General features: G+C 37.5%; 3 protein-coding genes across 3 annotated transcripts in view; 1 reads left to right on the top strand and 2 right to left on the bottom strand.

Annotated features, from left to right (window-relative positions):
• Positions 1-14: 14 nt before the first annotated feature.
• LOC111457418 (protein FAR1-RELATED SEQUENCE 6-like) lies at positions 15-3,830 on the top strand. The gene is made up of 3 exons (XM_023099601.1): positions 15-125; positions 1,413-1,966; positions 3,388-3,830. Coding segments are annotated over exons 1-3 (750 nt in total). The 5' UTR covers positions 15-124; the 3' UTR covers positions 3,583-3,830.
• Positions 3,831-5,433: 1,603 nt separating this feature from the next.
• LOC111457559 (chitinase-like protein 1) lies at positions 5,434-7,381 on the bottom strand. Its single transcript, XM_023099836.1, has 4 exons — positions 7,219-7,381; positions 6,754-7,146; positions 6,516-6,675; positions 5,434-6,131 (listed from the first exon to the last, which is right to left on the bottom strand). The coding sequence occupies exons 2-4, from the start codon at positions 7,130-7,132 to the stop codon at positions 5,714-5,716; spliced, it is 957 nt and encodes a 318-aa protein (XP_022955604.1). The 5' UTR covers positions 7,133-7,146; positions 7,219-7,381; the 3' UTR covers positions 5,434-5,713.
• A 1,203-nt stretch (positions 7,382-8,584) lies between these two features.
• Positions 8,585-11,350, bottom strand: part of LOC111457560 (mitochondrial import receptor subunit TOM40-1-like) — a 7,442-nt gene continuing 4,676 nt past the window's right edge. Inside the window, exons 8-11 of the mRNA XM_023099837.1 lie at positions 11,116-11,184; positions 10,834-10,917; positions 9,394-9,489; positions 8,585-8,852 (exon numbers count right to left, since the gene is read on the bottom strand). Of these exons, the coding sequence (XP_022955605.1) occupies positions 8,796-8,852; positions 9,394-9,489; positions 10,834-10,917; positions 11,116-11,184 (306 nt within the window). The 3' untranslated portion in view covers positions 8,585-8,795. The remainder of the gene's footprint in view (positions 8,853-9,393; positions 9,490-10,833; positions 10,918-11,115; positions 11,185-11,350) is intronic.

Genomic DNA, 11,350 nt, shown 5'->3' with positions numbered 1-11,350 from the left:
CCCCCCCCCCCCCCCTCTCTCTCCGTTTCGAATCCCTCTCTGCCTCTCTCTCTCTCTCTCCCTCTCCCTCTCCCTCTCCCTCTCCCTCTCTGCCACTTCGATCAAATACCCTCCTGAATTTTTCAGTAAGTTTCTGTTCTCAAATCTTTAGCGATTAATTGATTTGGAATTTCAGGTTCTAAACTCCACGGAGTTCATGTATTTGCACTTGATATTATCCTCGCGGCTTTGTTTTTGGGTCCTTTTACTTCGATGGTTTATGGGTTGTGGGAGTGAGTATTTGTAGTGGGTAATCGTGAAATTTGATGCCCTTTTATGCTTCTTTGTTTGGGAGATTGGTAAGAAAAAAGTTAGGGATGTTGTTTAAATGGAAGGCAAATATGTCTGTAGTTTTGTCTTTCTGCTGAAAAACGTGGATTGTAATTGAATGAGATGAACATTTGCTTTATGGATGTCTGAGGATTTTAATTGTATGAATAGCTTTTGAGTATGGTGACTTTGGGTCCTGTTGCTTTCCCTTCTTGAGTTACTTTTGTTTATGAAGATCGTATTGAAGTTTTAAAGTATTTACAGTTTGATGGCGTTTTTTTGAAGGGGTAAGCTCATCAATCAACTAAGTAGAGCGTTTTCTTGATTTAAATGTTTGCATAGGCCTCATACTGTCTCAGTTACAGCATTAGCTTGTGGCATGCCTACCTATGTTTGTATATTGTTGAGGATTGTTGTGAGGGAGTCCCACGGTTGGCTAATTAAGGGAATGATAATGAGTTTATAAGCAAGGAATACATCTCCATTGATATGAGGGCTTTTGGGGAAACTAAGAGCGAAACCATGAGTGTTTATGCTGAAAGTGGACAATACCATACCATTGTGGAGAGTTGTGATTCCTAACATGGTGTTAGAGTTATGCTTTTAACTTAGTTATGTCAATAGAATCCTTAAATGTCGAACAATGTAGTTGGGATCCTTGAAAGTGTAGTCAAAGTGACTCAAGTGTTGAACAAAGGGTTTACTTTGTTTGAGGGCTCTAGAGGAAGGAGTCGAGCCTTAAGTAAAGGGAGGCTGTTTGAGGGCTCTACAGGCTTCAGGGAGGCTCTATGGTTTACTTTGTTCGAGGGGAGGATTGTTGAGGATTGTTGGGAGGGAGTCCTACGTTGGCTAATTAAGGAAATGACAAAGGATGAGTAAGGAATACATCTATTGGTACGAGACCTTATGGGAAAACCAAAAGTAAAGCCATGAGAGCTTATGCTCAAAGTGGACAATACCATACCATCGTAGAGAGCTGTGATTCCTATTAAATACATCTTCTTTTGCTAATTTTTCTTTTCTGCAAGATCGATCTTCATTTATTCTTTTACTTTCATCTTGGTTATGGCGTTTTCTGAAAACGGTTTGGTTGTTGATTGCAGTGGAATTTGGGGTTGATGGTGATAGTGAGGTGGTGGGAAATTCGACTCTGGTGGATAGTAAACCTCTTGATGAAAACGAAACAGGTGTAAGTTCTATAGAAAGGATATTCGATGAGGACCGAGACGAGAAAATAATACAAGATTCATCTGGAAGGAATGCCATTTTGGATTCAGTTCCTGGATTGCCAGTAGTTCAAGCAGATGAGCCCTATGTTGGTCAGGAATTTGAAAATGAGGCAGCAGCTCATGCATTTTACAATGCTTATGCTACACGTGTGGGGTTCGTAATTCGTGTTAGCAAGCTTTCACGATCGAGACGTGATGGGACGGCTATTGGTCGAGCACTAGTTTGCAACAAAGAGGGGTTCAGGATGCCTGACAAGCGGGAAAAGATCGTGAGGCAGAGGGCCGAGACGAGGGTAGGTTGCAGGGCAATGATTTTGGTGAGAAAAGTGAACTCTGGCAAATGGGTTGTCACTAAATTTGTGAAGGAGCATACTCATCCTTTGTCACCTGGGAAAGGTCGAAGAGATTGCATATATGATCAATATCCTGTAAGTTCTTCTTCCATACACCAATGTTCAAATCCTGATGCACTAACACATGTTCTGACAAAATGAGATTCTCTTTGAAACCGGAATTTTGTTTATCTTTGTTGCTTTATTTGGGGCCTGGTTCAATTGTTAATCATCTGTTTGTATATATTACTCTGGGGAAATGGTGGGAGATGAAGGGAAATCCTCGAACAGTTGTCGGTTTCTTGTTCGTAGAAGATTTAGTAAGCTAGTGCTCACGATCCATGTCTCAAGGAGACACCGAGAATCTTTGTTAATCCTTCGAGATTGGAAGGGCGGTGCTTTATAGTTTTCTTTGGGAGGCGGCCCTCACTCCCTCCCCCACCCCAAGTCCACTGTTAGTAGATATTATCTGTTTTGGCCCGTTACGTATCGCCGTCAGTCTCACGGTTTTAAAACGAGTCTGCTAAGGAGAGGTTTCCATACCCTTATAAGGAAATGGTTCGTTAATCTCTTTAGCTTTTAACTTGTAAGTATGTTACATCTTATGTGAGGTGGAGACATTCGGAACTGCTGAGCTAAGCTCGTGATGGCACTTTTGGCTTCTTTTATAAGTACTGTGAGATTCCATATTCGTTGGAGAGGAAAACGAAACATTCCTTATAAGAGTGTAGAAACCTCTCCCTAACATATGCGTTTTAAAATCGTGAAGTTGAAGGTGATACGTAATGGGTCAAATCAGACAATATCTGCTAGCAGTAGGCTTGGACTGTTACAAATGGTATTAGAGCCAGACACAAGCTAGTGTGCCAACAAGGACGTTGGGTCTCCAAGGGGATGGATTGTGAGACCCCACATCGGTTGGAGAGGGGAACGAAACATTTTTTTACAAGAGTGTGGAAACTTCTCCCTATAAGCCGCGTTTTAAAACCATGAGGCTTATAGCGAAACGTAACGAGCCAAATCAGACAATATCTGCTAGCGATGGGCTTGGCTATTACAAATGGTATTAGAGCTAGACACCAGGCGGTGTGCCAGTGAGGACACTGGGCCCCCAAGGGGGGTGGATTGTGAGATCCCACATCGATTGGAGAGGGAACGAAGCATTCCTTATAAGAGCGTGGAAACCTCTCCCTAACAAACGCATTTTAAAACCATGAGGTTAACAGCGAGTATGTAACGGGCCAAGTCAGACAATATCTACTAGCGGTAGACTTGGACTATTACAAATACCATCCTTTCAAACATTAGAGGTTTTAAATCATAAAACAATTCCTTCTTTCCTTGACTGACATGAAGCACTATGTTGATGGTGCTATTAGAGAGCTCAATTATATGACTCTGGTTCTCATAGTCTCTTGAAGTTTTACACTTCTTAGTGTTATATACTAATGGAAAATGGCTTATAACAGTGCATTCATTGTATTACTCACTCAACTTTTGCCATCCTTGCATTGCAGAACGAACACGATAAGATACGCGAACTGTCTCAGCAGCTTGCAATTGAGAAAAAGCGATCGGCGACATATAAAAGGCATCTAGAAGTAATATTCGAATACATCGATGAGCATAACGATAACCTGTCGAGAAAGATCCAACATATAGTAGACAATGTGAAGGAGATGGAAAGCATAGAACAGCAGAATCATAGATAGTATTTGGGTAAACTTTTATACTCAATGATGATGGTAGAGTTGCTGGATGGATGAAGAACTTGTTAGTTTAGAATTCATTGTGATATGTTCTTCATCATTTAGACGTCAGTTCAGTGTCACAAAAAATGGAGTATATTGCCCATGGTGTTCATTGCTTGTAAATCTCAATGTATGTCATGTTTTGTACAGCATTCAAACCATTTGTATCTTATTTTCATTAGTCTTAGTTTTGTTTTCTTCCTCTTTTATTCATTTTCGATGATCAAACATGGGGTCACCCCTAGCAAATATGGTCCGTTTTGACCTGTTACATATCGCCATTAACCTTATGGTTTTAAAACGCGTCTGTTAGAGAGAGATTTTCACACCTTTATAAGAAATGCTTCGTTTCCCTCTCCAACTGAGGACGGTGGCTCTCGATGGGAGTGGATTGTGAGATCCCACATCAGTTAGATAGGGGAACGAAGCATTTCTTATAAGAGTGTGCAAACCTCCCTCTTGCACACACACGTTTTAAAACTGTGAGATGAGCGATAATATGTAACGGACCAAAACAGACAATATTGGCTAGTGATAGGCTTGAGCTATTACATCTTGTATTTATGGACATCATAGGAAGAAGAATGGTCTTTGGCATTCACATCGTTCAATCCATTCACCTCCAAAAAGAAACGAGAAACAAAAAAACCTTGTCGAGGACTGAAGGACATTGCCATACAACTATTGGAACTTATGCCCTATAATTCAGGGACTAAAGGACATTGTCATACTAAGATGTTCAATCTATGAATGTTACGAGTTATGGAAGTTAGTATGTAAGACGGTGATTATATGAGCTTTTGATGTGTCGTTTTCAACTTGATCTCAATACTAAATGTGTCGTGACCTTTTGTTAGGGCAAGTGCGTTTTATTTTTAATTCAACAATATACGCGGTGGAAGATTTAAATCAATTTTTGATTGAAGTGATTATATCTTAACCAATTAAGCAATTTACAGGTTGCCCGTTAATTAACGAACCTATTTGAGCTATAGACAGTTTTGCCACTGGGCCGAAATAATAAATTTTTTTTTTTCCAATTTATTAAATCTTCACCCTTAGTTGATTTTTTTTTTTAATAAATAAAACCAATTTAACTTCTAGAAAAAACTAAAAAAAAAAAATTAGAAGATTATGAAATCGCTAAATTATATATTTAATAAAAGAGGGTATGAATTCATATAAAAGTAAATCACAACTTAACATCGTGAACGATAAAGAATACTATTAACCAGAAGCCTTTCGAAAGTACTTCACGATAAAGAAAACTATTAACCAGAAGCCTTTTTTGAGAGTACTTTCACCCATCAAGAAAAGAGTATCAAAGTATCCTCAGCTAATTCAACATAGTAGCACAATTGATACGAAGCTAGAGATTCCAACTATAATGAATGCACCGTAATTACGAGTATGATGCTAGAAATAGATCAATCGTAATCTTAATAAGAAATAGATAACACATCTTTGAGAGCGACTGAAGTTCAAACTTAAAAAACATTATTTCGCTCTTTCTACTACTTTGAACATCACTTCTAAACCATTGTCAAACATAGCTAAAATCACCTTCGAACATGTTTCACCGGCCTACTGGTCTCCGTTCGTTCAGAATTAAAATTTCAAGTTGCATGTTAGGTAGAACTCTAATGTCATTGGCATTATGTTTTCAGTACTCCTTTCTAAACCAAGTTGACTAAAATTTTAACTCATGCCGGCTGCCGACACCGGGCTTGAGCCAAACCCCACAACAACCAAACAGCATAAAACAGTATGAATTGAAAATTGAAAGGACAAGACAGATCAAACAAAGAGGAGACAGTGTCGGCAACGCACATTTCGACCAAGAAACCAAATTGTTTCACAGCAATATAGATATATTACATACCAACAAATTCATTGACATCTCAGAAACACAGGAATTCTAGGAGTATAAATATGACAAAAAGAGAGAAGACAATACGAATTATTCAATCCAAACATACTGATTGTTCATCTAATTTACTGCACACTTTAAATAATTGTATAAGGATGTCTTGGTTCTTACTTGGGCTAATGGTGATTCTGAATGCTTACAAACCATTGAGATGGATGAATCTCAAGACGATGTAGCTGGGGCGACGTAAGTTGGATTAAACGCAGCCTGCTCGGCACATGTAAGTGAATCGTGAACTCCGGACTCATCACGACTAAGACCCATCAGATCAAGGTAGTATTGGTAATGAGAAATAATGTTGTTCATCGAGTCAATATCGCCCTGCCCACAGATGGAATCGCCATAGAGAATATTCATCGTTGCTCCAAAACCAGGAACCCTTTTGGACAAGGTGTCGTTCTTGGTGGGCTTCCAATTGCCAACAAAGACATCATGGGGTGAAGGCTGTGACTTCTTCACTGGGTTCATCCACATCCACATTGCAGTTTGGAATGCAATGGTAGCATTCTGCTCAACATATTCAGGATGGTTCAACAGATCAAGCTTCAACGCATCGCCAATCTTGCCATAATTGTAATTCCTAGGACGACGAACAACAATGAGAACTCTGATAAACGTTCGTTGAACACTCTACATCGATGATACATCAAATTCCAGATAAAGATGCCAGCAAGCAAAGATTCTAAACAAGAACTTATCAGATTAGCTCTTAATCTGAGAACTTATCCAAGAACTTAATCTAAATCAATGTTAATCTAAACGTGGATACTTCTTTATCCAAGAACTTATCAGATTAGCTCTTATTCTAAACGTACAATACAAGAAGGCATTAAGCATTTTTTCAGCATGATATGTTAGATTAGAGACCTGCAAGTGTCAATTTATGGAACAAGGAACACAGCTATAAATCAATGTTGAAACCCATTTTACTTGACAAAAGAAATGGGGATAGAAAACTTCAAACCAGAAAATGGGGATAGCACCACGGCCATAATATTGAGCACCAGGAGCACAAGGATAAGTGAGCTTGAAGTAGTCATTGCAATAGTCCTGGCTTGGACTCATCTCCCTGTTGAAACAGAGTCCCCAAGCAAGCGGCCCTCCTGTGACCACTCCATCACCACCTACAACCACCAGCATTTCACTCACAATCCACAGTCAATCAGTAAAGAAACTTCTCAAGAAAAGTGTTCTTCACTTACAAGAGGTCCTTGAGCCGACATGGCCCAAGAAAGCAGCAATCTCTCTCATCTGCATCTTCTTATCTCCAGTGGTTCCAAATCCGAGCGGCTCGAACTGGGCGGCGGCGAGAATGAAGGAATGGAAGTCCCAGAAACCGACGGCATGGGCCACCGGCGAATTACGCTTAGCGAAGAGATTCTCGAATTGATAGGTCTCGAAATAGTCGGTAATGGTCAAATTGCAACAATAAGTGGACCAAGTGCACTCCCAGCCTCTATCACAAAGCCTCTTCCCCTTCACAGTCTTAACCTTCGGCTTAATCGGGGGCTCATCCCCACTCACAACCGACGCCATTACAATCAGCGCCAGTATCACCAGAAGCGAGCGATTCCAAGCCATTATCACCTCTCCCACTGCAAAACCAGATAGAATAAACATGAATTTTAAGCAGATTTCCATGAGAAGAGAATGAGCTTTCTTCTTACCTCAAATGGCGGCGATTGGGCAGATCTGAGGAGGATGTTGCCTTAAACTTGCGTGTGCTGATGTAAAAGAAGAAGAAGAAGGAAGGGGAGGAGAATGAGAAGAAAAATGAAGAATCGTTAAAAGGAGGGGTTAGATCGGGCGTCTCTTTCAGCTCGTAGACGCCATTGATTGAAGCCATTTGAGCTCTGGAAGAAGTTACAGAGAGAGTGGGGAATGTGGACCGTCCGATTGAAAATTGATCGTAAGAATTTCCAGGCTGGAGAGGGGACCCATTGAAATGCCGCACCGACACTTAAAAATCATTCAATAAAATTTAATTAAAGAATTAACATTTAATTTCTGTTTAAAAAATATATTTTATTAATATCTGTAAACTTATTTTTTTTAAAAAAATTGTTTGTTTTTTTTACAAAAATAGTTTTAATTCTTTATTTCAAACATATGCGTAAATTTATTAAAATTTAATTGATATTCTTAAAACTCAAATAAAATTAAAAAAATCATCATTTGGACATCTAAATCATACAAGTAAAAAGAGATTTATTTGATGATAAAATAGAATCCCGAGTGATTCGATTGATGATAAAGATCATTTATCAAAAAATGACTCTGGCAATCAAATGATCCTCCTTACCTAAGGTTATATCCTGTGAGACGACGTTATTTCTCTCTTTTTTGTTTATATAACGTCTCTTTAAAAAACCACTCTCTGCCCTCATTTTAACCTTCTCTTAAAACCGAAGATAGAGACTCGAGCATACATCGCTTGGCTGTAGGCGATGCAAGAACGAATTGGCTTAGCTCACTAGTCGTTGAAAAGTGAGTGCCTCACAATCGTAAATCCATGGCCATCAAAAATGCAATTGTGACAAGTGATATCAATAATCTGGCTATCAAATGATCCATATAACCAAGATTATTATACGGTTGAATTTTCAAAAATTATATTTTAAAAAAATTATTCCCGTGTCGAAACTCGTTTATTCATACCATATTACATCACATTTATCCTTTTTTTGTTGCTTTTTTCTTCGATATTTTCTTAATCTCCTTATTTCATAAGAAATTTTGACATATAAACAATTGAAAACAACTCATAAAAGTACCCTTACCTTTTTTTCGTATCTATACTCTATTTTTTTTCTTCTCAACAACTAAATAATATGAAAAACTTCAAATTAAAAATAATCGACAAAGAAATATCATAATCAAATCGTGTAGAACCTTATGAACAGACAACAATAAATATATTAATTTGAACGTAAGAAAAACGACCAACAAAATGATACAACAAACATACTAATTATAACCATTACATTTGATTTGTAATGATAAAACTCTTCAAAAGTTCATAATAAATAAAAATATCAAAAGACGAGTAATTTTCAAAATTGGCATTAAATTGCTCATCTCTTAGTCTCAGTCCACAGGTGGGAAATAAAATTAATTGATGAAGAAAATTTAGGAATGTGCTGAATAATTAATTAACTAAGGAAAAACTGAGAATTCAACGCAAGGAAAGAACTCCACTACGTTTCTTCTACCACAACCACCCTACTACTCCCCCCTTCCCAATCTACTCTCCTACTGTCAAACCAAATCCAAATTTGTAGTCTTTCTTCCTGTGATCAATCTGCATTACACAACATTCAGATTCAGATTCAGCCAAGTGAACGAGAAGAGTTTAAAACGTGCCCGATTTTTCCAAAATAAACTTGTTTTCTCGAGGATCTTTTCTTTCTTTTCTACTTCTAAAGAACGTTTTCGAGGTTCAAGTCAAATTGGTCGAGTGTTTGAGTCAGCTTGCACGCACCTCAATTATACTCGCAAGACGATTGTCCGACGCTTAACACATTTACAAAGAAACTCATAGGATATTAAATCATAAATTTTAGATAGGTGGCAAATATGGCTAGAAACCTATTTACATGACTCTAATTACCATGGCTGGAACTCCTACCTTCTAAATCCTTTATTATTTATACGACCCTTGTAACCATGGCTCGAACTCATTCAGTCTAAGCCTTATTATTATTGACCATTAGACCAAGCTAAGGTGGTTGAGACAAGAACCATTTTTATGAATAGAAAACCTTACAAGCACAACTTAGCTACTTGAAGAAACTCCAGCAGTCGTGTTAAAGTAATGGAAAGAAAACTATATAACTTGGTACCTCTGCGGAAAGGATGAAATTAACCCCCATATTTAGCCGCTCTTCAAGGAAAGCAGCTACACAACCATTGGAATCAATCTTCCCTCTAAGACGGCACTGCCACAGCCATAATAAATACACATCTTCAGTGATATGAATGTCTATCAAACTAGAACTATTCGATATTCTGTTAGCCAGATCAGAAGTTATCAATATAATTGTTGGTGGAATTAACCAAAATTGCTTATTACTAATCACCAGTTGAAACTAAAAATTGACACATTATTGATTATATAATACTATGGCATAGAGAGCAAATAAAACGCAGCAAAAGGGAACAATTCAGTATTCAACATAAACGCTCCAGACTAGTCTATAGGAATGAGGCCAGAGATTTCAGCTAAAGATCTAAACCATTGTTGTGTGGATACCTTACATTTGATTGGAGAATTTGAATGAAAAGAAAAGGACCAATCTTCAACGGGAAGGTAAGGGATTGTGGAGAAGTCTTCAAGTTGGCTAAGTTTCATTCACTTCATGGTGTTCTCTTCCTAAAAAATTTTCTTATTAAACTCTTATTGTTATCATTCTATTCATAAACTGGTTCGGTTTGATTAGTGACGGTCTTGTTTATATCTGTGGTTTGAGATTTCCGAGGCTTTTTTGTTCCGCTACTCAATGCTAACCTTCAAGTATATAATAACAAGTGTGTTTCCTTTCTTAAGAAAAAATTGAAATATACCACCAAGGACGTCTGCACGTCCTACACTAACATTTTGTGTATATGACCCTCATTTATCCCATAATTGCTTACAATTACCTTATGCTACGACTCGTTTACCTCTCTCGGAAGTATGTACACCCATTTTGATTGAAAGAGCTTTATTCTTTTTCCTTCGGGTTCTGATTCCCAGCCGTCACCCCAGTTCAAAGTTTCAGAAACAGTATGCCCGTCTTCCTTTCATTTCCTTCCCAAAAGAAAGTTCTCATATTTTCTCTGAACAGTTGATAGAACTGCATTACTTAGTGTAAAATGACCCCTATCGATTAGACAAAGGTTCCTCCATTTTCCGAGCCTACTCAAAATCATATTCTTGAGCAGCAAGGGTCAGCAGCAAGATTGGTGAATGATATTACGGTTTTTTTTGCCAAAAATCAGTTCTTCTAGCAAGCAGCATCACCAAATAACTCAGAAAGATTTTTAATTTCACTGCAAATTTTTTACCACATTCACTATTTTAATTCTCTTCTGGATTAGCTTTACATATCTTCAACCATTTTATCATTCTCACGATAATACTTTATCATCTGCAAAGTGTAAATAAGCCTAATGATTACCAACACAAAATACGTCAATCCCCTCCAATCATTTTCTCCTTCATGAATTAAACAGTACAATAGGAAGTGAATTGTGGATAACATATATTCCATATTATAAAGCATTCATAAAACAAAAGCTACCTGTCGAAGAATGTAGTCGTAGCCAAGACTAGATATTACATCTCTTGACATGTAGTTATACGTGAAATCAGTTGCCAAAGAAACCTAAAATAAGAATAAAAATATATAAGCTATTATGAAAACAAATTATAATGTTTGATGGTTCTAACTCTTTTTACATCCTAATTTTTTCTGGCTTTCTAGGAGGTTACTTTGCCCATTTCTATGGGTTAATAATATCCTGTTACTTATGAATGTTTGTTGTTTCTAGTCAGCAGAAATGTCCTGACACAATTTACTTACCTTCTCAGACACTTTTTGAACGTAACTTAGAGCTACCATACCCGTGCTGGCAACTTGTCCAGTGGCAACCTGCAAATTGGAAAAGTGAACCAGACTAAGGGTCATCCAAGTCAAATATGTATGCTACTTAGAATCAGCAGTTACAGTTACATTAAAACAAAAAAAAAAAAAAAAAAAAAAAAAAAAAAAAAAAAAAAAAAAAAAAAAAAAAAAAAAAAAAAAAAAAAAAAAAAAA

The sequence above is a fragment of the Cucurbita moschata genome, unplaced genomic scaffold (genome assembly GCF_002738365.1).
Source record: "Cucurbita moschata cultivar Rifu unplaced genomic scaffold, Cmos_1.0 Cmo_Scf00020, whole genome shotgun sequence".
NCBI classification, from domain to species: Eukaryota; Viridiplantae; Streptophyta; class Magnoliopsida; order Cucurbitales; family Cucurbitaceae; genus Cucurbita; species Cucurbita moschata.
This window is presented reverse-complemented; position numbering and strand designations above follow the sequence as displayed.

Bases quoted from the DNA above. Each gene is read 5' to 3' on its own strand.
- LOC111457418 (XM_023099601.1), top strand. The intron at 1,967-3,387 runs GTAAGTTCTTCT...CTTGCATTGCAG, and splicing joins GCATATATGATCAATATCCT to AACGAACACGATAAGATACG.
- LOC111457559 (XM_023099836.1), bottom strand. From the start codon at position 7,132: ATGGCTTGGAATCGCTCGCTTCTGGTGATACTGGCGCTGATTGTAATG. The intron at 6,676-6,753 runs GTAAGTGAAGAA...TGGTGGTTGTAG, and splicing joins TGTCGGCTCAAGGACCTCTT to GTGGTGATGGAGTGGTCACA. The intron at 6,132-6,515 runs GTTTGAAGTTTT...TCGTCGTCCTAG, and splicing joins GGTGCTATCCCCATTTTCTG to GAATTACAATTATGGCAAGA.